At 41.2% G+C, this 16697-nt stretch overlaps 1 protein-coding gene across 1 annotated transcript in view; it reads left to right on the top strand.

The window, feature by feature from the left end:
- Positions 1-6725, top strand: part of pdgfd (platelet derived growth factor d) — a 55188-nt gene extending 48463 nt beyond the window's left edge. The window contains exons 6-7 of the mRNA XM_069689099.1: positions 1076-1293; positions 3603-6725. Coding sequence (XP_069545200.1) covers positions 1076-1293; positions 3603-3737 — 353 coding nt within the window. The 3' untranslated portion in view covers positions 3738-6725. The remainder of the gene's footprint in view (positions 1-1075; positions 1294-3602) is intronic.
- Positions 6726-16697: the final 9972 nt, after the last annotated feature.

Genomic DNA, 16697 nt, shown 5'->3' with positions numbered 1-16697 from the left:
TTCTTCTTTTTCTTGGAGAAGTTTAGTATAGTTAAGAGAATAAATTGTTTTGTTTTCCATTTAACTAAGTAGCTTCGTTCAGTTCAGTTCAGGTACATTTTAGTTTAAGCTGACCTGAGATGGTCCAAACCCACGGAGCGACTCCACCAACTCCTCCGCACGTCTCTCTGAACAACGAACCTGCACATTATACAGTTGGAATTTCAATTAATGTCAGAATATGGAGACAGCTTTCAGTCACTTCATATATCGCTCTCATGTCCAATGTCAGTTTTTACAAAACCAGAACACAACATTTTGTTGGTGACTCTTTAAAGTAAAGTGCCGCAAGACAAACGTTTCTGAAGCAATAACCCTTCACATTTGAGTCTCATGGACAGTGGACATTGTTGGGTTTCTACTACATGTGAAGTGTCTCTCCAACAGTTTGTTGTTTCCATTCATGGTGATGAAAATGCACTCAACAGAGATTAATCATCAAAATGCTGGTCCTCCCGTGACCTTCTTGTGGACAACAAGCCGCCGAAACACGGCACCTCTGTCTTTAATAACTTTGACATAAACTTTAAAGTGGTTAAACAACTCAATCGTCCCACTGCTGTTAGCTTGAGGACCTAGTAGACAGACCTGGCATGCTGCTTGTTTTACTTCCGGGTTTCTCACTGGTAATTTTTTTTTTTTTTTTCGCCTTTGACCTGTTTTTATAGACACCTACCGCCCCCTACTGGGTATGTTGAAAACTGCAGCATTAAACCTATAATTTGGGCAGCTTTCTGTTGTTATTTTTTAAATATATATAATTATATAATGAAATACACACGCAATAACTGGGCATATCTCATCTATTTCACCTTTCTTTACCCAAAAGGATTTTTTTTTAAAAGGTTTTTACAGTAGAAAAACTATAATTGGCTTGTGGTGGTTTAATATTGTATAACTTCAGCAAGGTGATGGTGGTGTCTTTGTGTTCTCATCAGCATCACGTAAGTTGAATGAAGTTGATAACAAACACAAAAAGCAACACTGAAAAAAGACTACCAGTTATTATTTTCACTTTTCCCCTCTCATTTTCAAGTTGATCTGAACCGTCTCCACGACGACATCAAGCGGTACAGCTGTACACCTCGAAACTACTCCGTGAACCTGCGCGAGGAGCTGAGGACCACCAATGCAGTCTTCTTCCCTCGGTGTCTGCTGGTGAAGCGCTGCGGAGGCAACTGTGGCTGCGGGACTAATAACTGGAACAATGGCTGCACCTGTCAGGCCTCCAAAACAACACTCAAACTACATGAGGTAGCTTTCACAACATGAACACACACACATGCAGACTAGACAGCAACAGTCATTTGTAGTTTCTTGTTTCTTTTTTTCTTTCGCTCACAAGCTTTTAATCACATTCAAACTGCAAGCAGTGGCATTGATGTTTAGGGTCCCTGATGCATGCTGGTTGTTGTGGTTCTCTGAGGCTTTTCCCTTCTTTCATCTCACAAAACAAGACCAGAAAACCCCTTGTCGTAGATCTGACAGACACGTACATATTTATAGTACATATACCCATTAGATATATTATATTCTTTTGTACCTAAGAACACAAATCTAAATAAAGTTAAAGTTAATGCTTTTAAACACCAGAGCAAGGTGTTCATCTCATATTTCTCTGCATGAGCTCGTGCACGCCGTGATCTTTCCATTCACGTGAAAACGTTCAACTTAGACTGGTGTGACAGAGAAGTGACACAGGGGCTTATTTAAACACGAGACTGACATATCAAATGTACAGCACATTTTAGCTGCACACTTGAAAGGGCCTACAAGAGAAGGTGAGTGAGTAAGACAGAAGACAGGGAATGCCTGAGTGAGAGAGAGGAAGAGATTCAGAGGTGGTGCGAGGGAAAAGCAGGGCGAAATTGGGCATGCAGAGGCAGGCGCTGCATCAACAATGAAGCAGCAATGCACCACCAGCAGCCTTTCTCTCTGCTGCCCTCCTCCCTTCGTTTCCATGTCGGACCATATATCCTCCTGAATGCATTGTTAGCATTGTATCGCTCTCTTCCCCTCTCCCTGGCCTTTCATTCCTCCCAATTCCCATTTTCAATTTATCCCTTTGCAATGCACCATTCTTGTTCTTTAAGCCTGTCATTCATTCTTTTCTCTCACTTCCCTCCATCTCTTTGTTTCTTTGTTCTTACATCGCTTCATTATTGAAACATGGCCCACAGGGCTCTCTCTGCCTCTGTTAAAAATCATACAATGGGAATGTGGACAAAAGTGGGATTTTGGTTGTAATTGTGCTCTGTGTGTGTGTGTGTGTGTGTGTGTGTGTGTGTGTGTGTGTGTGTGTGTGTGTGTGTGTGTGTGTGTGTGTGTGTGTGTGTGTGTGTGTGTGTGTGTGTGTGTGTGTGTGTGTGTGTATGTGTGTGTGTGTGTGTGTACTGTACTTGCATAGAGCGTGAATAATGGGGTGTGTGTGTGTGTGTGTGTGTGTGTGTGTGTGTGTGTGTGTGTGTGTGTGTGTGTGTGTGTGTGTGTGTGTGTGTGTGTGTGTGTGTGTGTGTGCATGTGCGTGAATAATGGGGAGAGAGAGAGAGCTAAAGATTTCCATCCTCCTCTTCTCCTCACCTCCAATCATAGACCTGTACCTGCTTCCTTCAGTGACTTAACTTCTCAGTAAACACCTTATTACTCACACTATTGTTTCAGTGCTCACAAGTCCTGACATAAATCATCGGCAGCCTCGCTTTCATTGAGCTTTGCAGAACAAATTCACTGCGTCGGTTGTTGCACAATTTGTACTTGCACTTTATTTTCGAATCAGAAACAAACATTGTGGCCATCTGCAGCAGATCAGTTGTTGTAAAACCCTGATTAAATCCAACTATAAGATTCATTCTACGAGGACTTTTATAGATTATTGTTGTAAACACAGTTTTTTAAAGCAATTAGTTTGACACCGCATTGGTAAATAATGGTTAAGTTTTTGTTTAAAGCCACAACAAGCAAACTTTTTGACATTGGAAAAATGTCGACATCATACTGTATAAATCAATCTGAATATATCTGTAATCTGTTGCTTGTGCCCTTCATTTGCTTTGAGTTCCTGATGTTTTCTGAGATACTGCATACCGTTTTCTCCAGCATGGAGTCCCTCGGCAGCAGATCCCAGAGGGTTCCCCCGGGAACACGAAGGACTGAATCAGTGCTAAAATAATAGAGGAATTCCAGTGTAGTCATTTCTGAACAGGGGCAGGGAAACCCTCAACGTCACGAGAAGCTGTTTTCTCAGGGCTTCCACAGTTTCACATTTCACCACTAAATCCCGAGAAACCCTGCCTTTATTATCGAATCTATATTTTGACTTGCCTCGCTTCTTCAGCGTCAACTTCTTGTGACGCATGCGATTCCTCTCAGGGTGCAGCGTTCCCATGTTCGATTGAGCTCCTGTAGTGTTTTGATATGACTGATGCTCTTTCTCCCTACATCAACTACTACTGACTTCTTTGACAAAAGCCTGTTCGACACCTGCCGACTGGTCGGGGAAGAATTTGTGTCCGCTAACTTTCCTGTCTCTTCATCCTCACCACCGTTCTCTCCGTCTCCTCCAGGTGCTGAAGTACGCCCCGGACGCCACCCTGTATCCGCGCCATCAGAGGCCGCGGGTGCGCTGGGTCATCGACGAAATCTTCCTCTCACATCATGAAGTGTGTGAGTGTGTGTGTTCCTCCCAGCCCCCTCGCTGAGACACCCACACCAGGCTTGTGCATCTGGAACTGTTGGATGAGTCCTTCTTTTATCTGTTTTGCAACAGACTTCATATAATAACAGCACCGCTGACAAACATGCAGCAAAGAAGAAGGCAATGATTTGACTGATAAACTGCGTCACACACTATGACATTTGTTCTTTCAAGTAAACCACTTACTTTTCTCTGTGTAGAGGCCAAACTTTTAAATGAATTAATGTTTCCAGCCAAACATGTTTGTACTTTAACTCTCCTGCAACTTGGTGTTTAAATGTTCACTGTTCACCACATTTAATGATCACACGAGCTCCATGAAGTGTTAAAATAGTAGTAAACTTTCTAAGGCATTCATTTTGAATTCAATTGAACTTAAACCTTAAGACAAAAAAAAACCACCATTTTGGGACACAAAATTGACCACAGTTCCACTCTCTAAGGAAATAACACCATCATTGTACTAAACTTACATTGAATTCAAGTATTTTGATGGATGCTAACTTGATTTAATTGAAATTGAATTGAATCCAGCAGCTATGTAAAGTCCTGTACTCCGATTTAATGTGTATTAATTTGCAAAAAAAAAAAAATAAATAAGACTGTTTCTAGAAAGAAACTTCAAGCAACTCTTCTGCCAGGAGCATGTTGAGGTGTGTGAGCGTTAGACAGAAGGTGGGAGGGAGAGGAGTTGGAGGAAGTTTACACCAAATTAGGCTAACTGCAGATCTGAATTGCACACTGACACACACAAACACACACGGACACACACACACACACACACACACACACACACACACACACACACACACACACACACACACACACACACACACCCTTGGCTTCTAGGGGTTCTTTTGTTTTGCACACCTTCCTTTTTGGATATATTCCCGCTTCCCGCTTTCTGTTCGTCCATCCACACACCTCACACCCTTGTTTTCTTTCTCCCTCACCAACTCTGTCTCTAACACCCACACACACCCACACACACACACACACACACACACACACACACACACACACACACACACACACACACACACACACACACACACACACACACACCCATTCCCTTCATCACTCACTCTGTAACACATCAAAGAGGATGCCAGCTCAGGCCTCTGCTCTGGGCCTGGTGTTCTGAGCATTCCTGGCATTCCAACTGTGAAGCAAAATTCTGCTAATGTGGATAAAACCGTGATCCTCAGACCCCCAAACACATAACAGAGGAAAGGGAGAGAAACTCAGGAAGAGAGGCAGGGAGGAAGTTTTTGGGAGAGGCAGCTGACAGAAAAGGGACAATCAAGCTGTCTATTTGTAGATTTTTCAGCTCTCCAGGATGAGAGCTCAGACGCTTTCAACATACAACACATAAGAGATTGCTGCTCGTTCAGCAGTTTCAATCAGCATGTTCAATTTGTTGGCTTGTTCTCTTCCTCTTGAAAGAGCTCATATCAATCCGACCCACTGTTCTGGAAGTCTTCAGAGATCTGTGGAACTACAGCAATGCCCTTGGTCTCTGCAGAAAATACAACCGACACTCCAGTGTTTGTGTGTGTGCCAGTCTCCCTGTAACAGCTCAGGAAGAGGTCCTTTTGTTTGAGGGGTGGAGGGTTACCAACAGTCTGTAAGAGCTGGCAGCAGATACAAGCATGAGAGTGGCTGGGATGTGACTGTACCTGCAATTGTGTGCATGCTGTGTGTACAGTAGGTGCAGGTATCAAAGCTATCAGAAGCTTCAAAGCAAAAGAGAAATAATTCAAAGCAATTGCTCGCCATTTCCATCCAGCTGTGAGAAATAAAAGACAGCGTCATCTGTCACGCCGCCGTCGTCACGTCCCGTGTGTCGCTCCAGGCCCGTTTATAGGCTGGATTTATGCAAAGAAAATAGGATTACACACACCAGTTTTGTTCTAAAAGGCAGAAAAAAAAAAAGAACAACATCGACATTGAGACGATCCCCCGGTCACAGTGAAACCCGATCAGCTGTGGGTCCGCTCCATATTTATGTGCAAGCGTAAGTCAAATGGCAGGTGTAGGATAGGAAACACTCTTAAATATTGTAAAAGTATGTCAGTAGGCACATTCCAAGTAATTTATCCCAGACATTCGACACACACACACACACACACACACACACACACACACACACACACACACACACACACACACACACACACACACACACACACACACACACACACACACACACAGTTAGTTGTTGTGGTCTGTCTTCTTGCGAGGTTTGTGTTCAAAGCTCAGACAAACTGGGTGATTGATTCAAATTTCACAGAGGGCAACTAACTGACACCTAAATCGCCCTGTTGTATTTTCGGCAGCGAACAAACCCCAAGGTCAGATTAAATACAGAAAAAAAAGACATTCAGAGACATTTTATTGATTGCATTTAATTGCTCATGTATGTATTGTAAAAGTATGGGAGGGGGACGTGTGTGTGTGTGTGTGTGTGTGTGTGTGTGTGTGTGTGTGTGTGTGTGTGTGTGTGTGTGTGTGTGTGTGTGTGTGTGTGTGTGTGTGTGTGTGTGTGTGTGTGTGTGTGTGTGTGTGCATCCTGTGTCTGCCAGTTTGTTGGCTTATCAGCACATTCCATTGTTGCATGCTCCAGACTGACATTCCCCTTTTTCCATGTCACTGTTTTGTTTTCTTCTCCAGTTCTTTACAGCAAATTCACAAGAATTAGACATTTAACTGGTTTATTCTTGTCAACAAAGAGCATCACATTAGACCTTTGGGAACATTACAGATTGTCCTACTTTCAAATAGTTTGGTCCGGAGTTTCAGTGTCCGCTCTGTAGATTTAAATGCTTGTGCTGTCAACTCAGAGAAAAGTTGCTGATGTTAGTTTTAACGAACATAAATCAACCTTCTTTGCTGCATTCAGACAAATATCAATGAAAAAAACTCTATGCTTTACTGAAGTAATTTATTGTGTCTTTCTCTGTTGTTTTATTGAAATAAAATATTTCAAGCATTACTGCCTCCTGTGATTTGTTTTTTGTTTCTTTTCTGACCAAATTTGTTTTGGTGCTTTTAAGACCAGTGTATCAGTACTAAGTTCAGGAGGGGTCATGAAGTTGAGCCAATCAAATATGTAGTAATTGTAGTCTTCCACAATCACTTTGCAGCAGTAGCGGTACAGTGAACCGATCCTGTGAATCACCAGTCGAGCCGCATGGGAAACGTTCAAGTAAAAAACAGATTGAATCATCATTTTATTTTCACTTCACCGATTAGTCTGAGTTTGTTGTAACTAGTGTTTTGTTTGAAAGCAGTTATTTTGCCCAGCTGCATTGCCAGTTGCTCAAAGCAGATGTCACCTCAAATGAATAATTATGCAAAAGTTTTTTATTCAAAATAATGTTCTGTAACATTTTGTGCTTCTTTGTAAGTTGACTTTCAATAATTGGCCTGTTGTCACTTCTGTGTCCCTTTATTTAGTCTTAGTTAGATTTAGACTCTTTTTATAAAACTGCCTGTATTTTGTCTTGTCTTCTTTTATAATTGGACATTTTTGAACATCTTATTTTCTTTCTGAGATTCTACAAGTCGAGCAGGTTTATGGTTATTGAAAACAGTAATTGGCCTCATATGTCCTCTCTCAGGTTGAAATGCAAAACTGAGATGAGGGTTCTGCGTGGTGGGGTCAGGACCAGGTGTCACTGGATGGGGACCTGGCTGGAATAATGTTAATGTGGTGGGGGGCACACAGTCGTCTGGTGGTGGGTAATGAGGCCCAGACAGGGGGTGTTTTTGACCGCAACACCTGTCTCTAAAGGACAACAGTCTCCACCGGCGGACTTCTGCTGGTGGACGGGGACGACGAGAGGTCCAGGAAGCGGAGGTGGAGACAGAGAAGTCCGTATGGAAAAACAAAGAATGAATAGTTAAATCTTTTTAATCAACAGACAAATCCCACGAATTACGAGCCCTACTAAACATTAAATACAGCTTAATGCTGATAAATGTCAATGGTTTTGGTTGGACACATAAAATTTGACCCGATGATGAGGAAAGGCTGAGTGAGCACCAAAGATGTATGTGCCACTGTAAAGAGACATTCACCCAGTAGTTCCCAAAAATCTAAAATATCAGTCAGACAAAAGTCAGGCAATCACCAGTGTCAGGAGGCTTCATCCTCCAGAGAACACAAGTGTCTGTACTAAGTTTTGTGGCCATCCATCATGCAGTGGCACTTCAATAAATGTGTGTGTGATGAACTGAAATAAAGAAATTTGGTTGACAAGAGGAAGTTGTCATAACATATTACATAATACAACCTGGATGATGACATGAATCCCATTTACACATACAGACTTGGTGATTATGTTAACTCATGTATGACCTGGACGCAGCATTAGCCACAGACTTTAAAAGATGATGACTACAATCAAACCCTACAGGAAATGGTTCGCTGTTTCAAATGACAATTACTGTACCATTTTATGCAAGTCCTTTTCTATATCTCTCAAGACTGTTTCCTGTCCCAGTTGTTGCTGTGGCAACCCTTCCTGTGCTGTTATCATTACGCAGCAGCCTCCCCCATGCAGCCAGACATTTGTCCATCCATCCACTCGTCTATCCGTCACTGACTAGTTTTGGAGTTATCCTCAGAAAGGAAGTTCAACAAAGCAAAGTGGACTTCTCTCAGTCCCTATGGACACGAGAAAGATTGAATACGCAACATCCAGTGAGATAAACAAGAGTGACCGGAATTAAGATTAAGGTTAAAACAGTGAGGTAAACACAAAGAGAGACGGTGGAGAAAAGCAGATCAATCAGAAAAGAGAGAGAGAAGGTCAGAGAGAGACGGGGCATGTTGTTTGTTTGAGCCCATCATTCCAACACGGCTGTTTTTGTGTCCGTCAGCAGCTTCTTATCTTTTCCTTGTGGGCAAACACACACACACACACACAGACACAAAATGTCAACTCTCTTTGTCTTACAGAGGAGGCTGCCCTCAGGCTGCGTTTTAATTTTTCTTAAGCATGCATACATTTAAAATGACTGTAGTACAGTACCATCAGGGAGGCCTTACTTATGCCTGGATTCTGTGCTAATTCGACAGCTCAACCATCCAGTTGGTCTCCACTTCACTTCCTCTAGTTACCCACTTTCCTTTTAATCCAGTCATGCTTCACATTCATTTTGCTTTTCCCTGGTTTGCTTCTCACTGACAACTCATTCTTTCTCTCATCCTCTCTGTTGCATGATGTGTCTTTGTGTTTCTTATCAGGACAGATCATCACCCTGCAGTTACCTGGGAAACCAGGAAATGAAACCATAAAAGATGGAGGGAAATCTGAGGACCTTTATTCAAACCTCTGTCAGCCTCACCTTCCACCCTCTATCGTTGTCGACTTTTTATATTCCTTTTGTCACTTGCCACTATTTCCTGTCTCTAATGGTGTTAAAGTGCATGTCTGTGAACAATGTTAATGGGACTGTCAATTTTCAGTCTTGCTATCATGTGTTAGTCATGGGGGTGGCTTCTCAAACCATTTTCATATCTCCTTCTTTGGCAGCTGGTTGTGGGCAGGTCTTAACAATTTCCTCTGGGAGATCCATCTGCCCATTAGAGAAGCTTGTGCACAACAGCAGCCATTATTGAGGACTAACCTGTTGTCCTGCTTCCTTTTTTCGAGATTGGTAAAGTTATGGATTCTAGTGGTTGTTTAGTATTGCATCACTGACAATTTTCCAACTCTAATGCTGCATGAGTTCGTATTTCTTTAGTTTAAAAATGAATCACATATATTGTGAAAGGGACGGCTCATAGTGACATGATAAATTATTGCTTTATCTTTCAGCTCTACTGAGCTTTGAAGTGCCTTTCAGCTCATTGTTTTGTTTTTTTTGCCAGACAGACTTACTTACTAAACTGCCCTGCATGAAATGGCACATGGACAAACTAGATGGTCAACATAGTGAAGTGTTTACTGGTCAGATAGAGATAAAAAAAAATAAAAAATAAAAAAAATAGACATAAAATGAAAGTTAATACTAGATTCTCCAGATTGCCTGTAAACATGTTGCTCTGTGTGTGCTGTATAAGTAAAAAGGTTTCAAAGCAATGTAATAAAGAGTTGCTGGCGTCACAAGCTACTGTTTGGCGAATTTTTGTTCATCATAAGGTTTCTAATGATGGTTTATAGCTCTATGAGGGGGAAGGGATCCTTATGCAGGTCCTATCTTTGTCATGGGGTTGCCAATGGTGACGCACAGGAAGTCACAGTGGCTCCCTCACACAGCTAGAGACACATAATATTGAACAAACATTTTCTTACACTGACTACCCAGTTTGAAGAAGGAACTCAGTCAAGTGGTATTAAGAGTGAGAAAGTCTGCACAGTGAGGAGGTTGGGGTGGTTGGATGGATCAAACAGGGGACCTTCACCCAGGAGGCCATTTTTTTGGGTCGGTGTGCAAAAGTTAACATGGATTTTTTTGAAGTAATGTAAATAAGTTAACTTACATCATGGTATTTATAATAAGTACCATACTTATTTTAACTCAAACTATGACCTTTTGCTGAACCTAACTGACTCCACGCCAGACTGCCCCCTGTGCATATCTCGGAGATGGCAGCAGGCTCTGACAAAATGTCAGTATTTGACACCCTGGGAATGAGAATGGGTTGTAATGACAAGTTATTGAATAATTACATTGCAAAACCCCAAGTAAAAAAAAAAATTTAAAAAAAAATTAAAAAGCAATTTTTAATTATACAAAAAATATACTTTTCGCCAGCAATTTTTTTTTTTATATATATACAAAACGTTTTAATTAAAGATAGTAAATTGTACCCTTCATTGACCTTTTTTTTAACATTGAGAATTAGGAGGACAAAACGTTGTATTAAAACAGTGTGGAGGGAATTATTCCCCCACTGATATTTAATTTTAAATTTAGACTGAACCACAGCTTAGCTCACCAATAGTTCAATTTAAATAAAGCTAAAAAAAAAAAATTAAAAAAAAAGGATCCCTCAAGAGAAATTTAGTTTTGGCTCTCCTGCCTTTCAGGGTGTCCTCAGTCTCAGCAGCTGCAGTAAGATGAGTTTTTTTTTTATCATGTAATAATATCAAGTTGTTAAAACTTTCTGCTCATATGCTGCAGTTGAACTTGGCCATCCTCTGCATGTTGTCATGCATCAAAAGTTTGTTATTTTTGCAGCGAAAAGTGGGCAAGAGAAGAAAAAGTTACGCTCAAAGCATGATCTAATTTAGGGTGGAGGCTCATTGCAGTTAATTAGCTTGGAAAGAGTTGGATGAACTGACTGCGGGTCAGACGAGAAGGAAGATCTTCTTGACAGAGACAGACAGAGTTGGACAGGAAGAGTTGAGGGAAAGGAAGGAAGGGAGTTGATGGAGAGAAACAGACAGAAAAAAAGGCCTGAAGAGGGTTTTAGAGAGACAGACACACATAGAAAAAGCGACACATGGACAGATGATGAGGAGGTGGAGGAGAGCTGATGAAGTCATTGAGGCGTGTAGGAAAGAATGTTGAGAATATGACCCTTAACTGAGACACGATGTAGCGAGACAGCGCTGCCCCACATCACACACACTCTGAGCCAACAAGCAGCAGAGATGAATGGGAGGAGACCGTCAATCTGTCCTCTCTTTTATTTATTTTTTTTAAAAGGCCTTGTCTCTTTTCTCGGGCTAATTTCCAACACAGGAAAAAAAAACATGCGTGACAATTTAATATTGCATCGATTTTTTTTTTTTCTTCCATTCACATGATAAAAGTTCCTTTTTTTCCCGTGGTGTCTCCCAGGATGAGAAACATGTTGGTAAAGATTTGACTTTTGAACCTTCGTTCTCTCATTTATTTTCTTCCCTTTGGCTGATTCTTCTCTCACTTTTACTTTCTCTCATTTGCAAAATTTACTCAAACACAAATAGACATAAGCAGTCACCCACACTCACACACACACACACACACACACACACACACACACACACACACACACACACACACACACACACACACACACACACACACACACACACACACACACACACACCATCATTTCTCTGTCCCTGCCGACCTCCAGTCCTGCCTGCTTGTCCCTTGCTCCCATCTTCCCCCTCTTTCACACTACATTATAGAACAGCTTTCATTTAGGTATGAATATTAGATATTTCTTTTGAATAATGGAGAATGACCGTATGTGAGGAATCTGCAGACATAGGGAGAAAAAGGACAGTCGTACTTGCCGGTCTTCACTTGCACATTTAAAATAGTCCAATAAAAATGACATTCTCAGATACAAACTGTTCCATTAAATAAATGATTAACTTAGAGTGCAAGTGGAGAAGTGAGGTCTGTGTCTTTCTCCACACTGTGTTACTACTAAGGGTGGGATACTGTAGGCTTCTCCCTCTTACTATTCTTGAAGTAAAATATGTCAACCACTATCTTAATACACTGCAGTGACAGTGATAACATATTACGGCTGTTTCGGTTTTTGAAAGACAACTTCTTCCTGATTGGCATGCTTCATTGAGGTCAGAGTTTGACCTTGGAAGCATGAAAAGTTTCACATATGACTTCGAAAAGAATGGAAAGCAACAAAAGATACATCTGACTTCTTTTTTTAGTTTCTGAGAAGTCAGGTTTGAGAAGTACATTTCAGCATCATATTGGAAGACAGAAGGGCAAAGGGATCAAAGAGAGAAAAGACGAGGGAGAGAGGTACAGGAAGAAACAAATAAAACAAGCCCCGAGGCGCCGGAGTCACTTTAATTTGATGAAAGTGATTCACTGCTGTGTGTGTGTGTGTGTGTGTGTGTGTGTGTGTGTGTGTGTGTGTGTGTGTGTGTGTGTGTGTGTGTGTGTGTGTGTGTGTGTGTGTGTGTGTGTGTGTGGTGTGTGTGTGTGGTGGGGGGGGGCACTGTCGTATTATTTATAATAGAGTTAATACTGGCAGGAACCTTGTGGCACACTTTATTCTTACAGACTATTGAATTGCCTGAATTACCTGGTGCACAAGCTCAGCAACACACACAGTCCAATTTCCATCACTTAAGAAGACATTGCTTCGACTTACATTTATTTCAAGGAGACTTTACGTAACAAGTTACCTAAAAAAATAAAAAAATAAAAAATAAAAAAAAGTTGTTACCCTAAATTGACAATAGGGACAAGCTTTTCGTCCCCGTAATCTTCACAATATGCCTGTGTAAAGATTTATGTCCCTGCAACATAAGTAAATAAAGTACACACACATGCAATGACATAACCTACAAAATATGCATGAATAAACATGTCAAAACTCATCCAGGGCCATACAGACAGACACACACGAAACCCTGCAAAAATCCTGCAAAAATCAACAAGACAGAGGAAAACACAGATGTGAATTGCATTTAAACGAGATTAAGAGATTTACCTACAAAGTCGCGTATTCTAATCGGGTTTGCTTTATGAAACTATAGGATCTTCTCCTGTGCACACACTCACACACTCACACAGACACACAGACACACATATACACTATATTTGGATAGTTTCACATTGCGAGGGTTCAAAAGCAATTGGACATTTTGTTACAAAATGTTTTTTGGGCAGCTGCGCACAAGAGCTCACACGTGGTTTAGGGATTACGGAGAGGTGGTAGTTTACATTTAGATTTAGGTGAAGTTGACAATGCAAGTAAAGAAGATAAAATATCATAGGTTGAGTTGCCAATCTCAACAGTTGGAAACATTCCATGGTAAACAAAAAAAAAAAGGAGAACGACCTGGAGCACATGGTCGCATCCTGCGTCTGTTTGGAGCGCCGGTTGTGCTCGTCCTCAGAACTTAACGCAACATGTCCGAAAAATGCAACATACCCATGACCGGTGAGGGCGGTGCAGGCGTAGTATGGAGATGTAACAGGGTCAGGGTCCTGCAAAACTAAATGGAAACAAGTCTGAGACTGTTGGGTCCGTGCATGGTAAAAAAAAAAAAATGATGGAAAAAGGGAGTTGGGACGGAGCTGATGGCGATTTTTATCCCCCTGTGATCTCTGAATCTGCAAAGTAGTCGCCCCTTCGATTGTCGCCATTTTTATGGTTTACATTTAGCAAATCAGGATGCTTTATTGGTAATATTGTTTTTCTGCTGTGCCCTCTGGTGGAGTCCTTCAGTAAACGCAAAACATCTGTTAACGCGAATGCGTGGTTCAAAAGCAAGTATATCTCCTCCTTTAGATTAAAGAGCACAACCCTTGTATGATCAGAAAATCATTTTCATGGTGAAGATAAACCCCTTTATGACTACACAGCTATAAAAGAATGTGCTCCAGGATGGAGGCAAACATTTTGTCTTTTTAAAAAACTGAGGAGAGTGGATTCATTTGTAAGAGACACAAATCCCTGGTAAGCCTCAAATTTATTGATGATTTCCCTGTTAATGGAAGCGACAGGCTGAATGCAGCATCGAGGAGTATTCTATTTGCTCTGATTCAACCAAAGGCATCAAAAATCATTGGCCAACATTCAGTCATTAGCCAAGAAAATGATCTTTCACGCAACCAGGGAGCTTTTCAGGGCGAAAAGGTGAATTATTCTCAACATGTCCGAGCGTGTTTTCCCTGCGGCGGCAATGCCCCACGGCCCTGTAGAGCCTCACCAGGGACAAAACAAAGCTTCTGTGATGTCTGTGGGTCGCAGACTTCAAGGCAGTCATTGACTACAAAGTGCTTTCCACAAAATATGACATATTTTATACATTTATTTTTTAGAGTTTCTTTGATTTTCCTCATCTGTTTAATTCCTGTTAAACCCTTCTACTTTGGGCACAATGTGTTAAAAGGGTTCCCACATAGTTCTGTCTAAACTGATACATACCTCAACAACAACAAAATGTGGAGCTGTCTGAATACTTCATCAGAACATGGACCTCGTGTTGTTAACAGAGAAGAACATGGTGGGGGGCATGAAGCCTCAGGAGGATTTTCGCCCTGGTCCCTCATGTTGTGAGGAAATGGGGCTAAAATAAAACATGCTTTCACCCATGTTCAGCTCCTGCTATCAATGTGTTTGGCTCAGCCTGTGCAACAAGCAGAGTTGGCAGTGCAAGCAGGTAGGAACATGGCCAATCACGTTCTGGTCACTGTATGACTCCCACAGGTTGGTCAGGATGCTTGTTTCACAGGGAGGGGATGATATGCAGCAGACAGCATGACACTCTCAATGTTAAACACCTTTGTGTATCTGTGCACCCAACTAGTGGTCAACACTCTCCCCTGTGTGACAAGGCTTGGCAGTGACACAGGGTGCATACACAATTTGGAATTTGTAGTGAGCGTTGTCCTGTCGTTTTGTATCGTGCCACATGGTTGAATCAATAGCTGTAAAGTGTTTCTCTTTTATGTATCATTGTAGGTCAGGAGTCTCAACCTTATTTCCTCTGAGAGCGACTCATGTTTAGTAACATTTATTCTCATAGCTGAAGGCAGTTGAAATAAGCTTCTTTTATGTGAAGTATAACAAATTGAGACTCTTCACACATTTTGTATCGCAACAGCTTAAATTTAACATGAAGCGTCGTTCTGTTAGACAGGTTAAAAAAATACGTCGGTAAAAATGCTGAAATGGATCAAATCAAGTAAACCTGGGCGGCCCGTCCAAGTAAGTCTCTGTATGGGAAGCGCTGCGTATTGTTGGAACCTTCAGCGAGCTTCTCAGAAAAGGGTAAAGAGTTTCAGGTAGTTCACGAGCGCTTTAGGTAGCAGTAGCTAACGTCTTTCCAGGCGCTGACAAAAAGAAAATAGGCGTTTTGCTAACTGTTGCACATTCAGTGTTTGTTTTTTTATTTTTATTTTTTTTTATGTGCAATGGTCCTGGTAGATAAAACAACAAATACACAAGAAAATCCAAATAACTTGATAACACAAGCAAGGAAATCTAACCTTTCTCCCACTCTTTTTATATACAGTATATAATCAAACCACCATCAATTCCAAACTTCACCACAATCTTCTGACTATTTCCATTCAACCCTCTGAACACCCACTGAGAAGATTTCACCATGTCAGCCTGATCATTATGTTTCCCCACCAACCGCTGATCTTTCCCATCACCACATCACTGCAGAAAAAAAAAAAGCAATGTCAACTTAATGAATAATACAACATAAATGCACAAACACACACACACACACACACACACACACACACACACTTGACCTACCCACCGCTGAAGGTAGATGGAAGAAACACAGTAAATAAAAAAACGAATGAAAACATGACGGAAGGAAACAACAGCTTTTAGAAAACAACATCCCACTGTGATGATTTGACTTACCAACTGCTCGGAGCAGGAAAGTGGTTTGTCTGTGAATTATTAATTATTTTGTCTCTTGTGTGTGCATGTGGCAGGCCCTCGGGAGATTTGGTCAAATAAAAAATAAAAAAAGGTGGAAAAAAAACCAAACGGGAAACACATTTCAGTGGAGGCTCACCTTAGAGCATCAAACACACTCATACACTAACAGAATGAGATAAACTTATTTACTCACACTCACATATGTTCTCATGTGATAGCCTGTGCAGATAGGTTGGCAATAACAGATCAAGGCACAGACAGGGTAAAAAAAAAAAAAAAAAAAAAAAAAGAGAAATACTGCACCTCATCTGTTTAATATAAGAAAATATGGCCCAAAAAATATATATATAATGCTCTACTGTCACATGGAATTAATATACAGCAGAATTGATCAGCTCTGAGCAAGATATAAGATCACACAGTCTGTGAATCCAAGTTACATTTAAGGTAGAATCAGGGTAGAAAAAGAAAAAAAACCCTCCATCCCAGTAAAACCTTGACGACAGGATATCTTAATTTGTGTTTTGTCCAGCTGCTGTTTAGAAGGTGGATTAGAAGAACATGACGGAGATTCTATCAGCATACGAGCAGCTCTGGGAGGCTGCACTGCCTGCATTGTTGACG

The sequence above is a fragment of the Brachyistius frenatus genome, unplaced genomic scaffold, assembly GCF_029030835.1.
Source record: "Brachyistius frenatus isolate BFR_SWC_R1_liver_20210118 unplaced genomic scaffold, ASM2903083v1 Contig_1, whole genome shotgun sequence".
Classification (NCBI taxonomy): Eukaryota; Metazoa; Chordata; class Actinopteri; family Embiotocidae; genus Brachyistius; species Brachyistius frenatus.
This window is presented reverse-complemented; position numbering and strand designations above follow the sequence as displayed.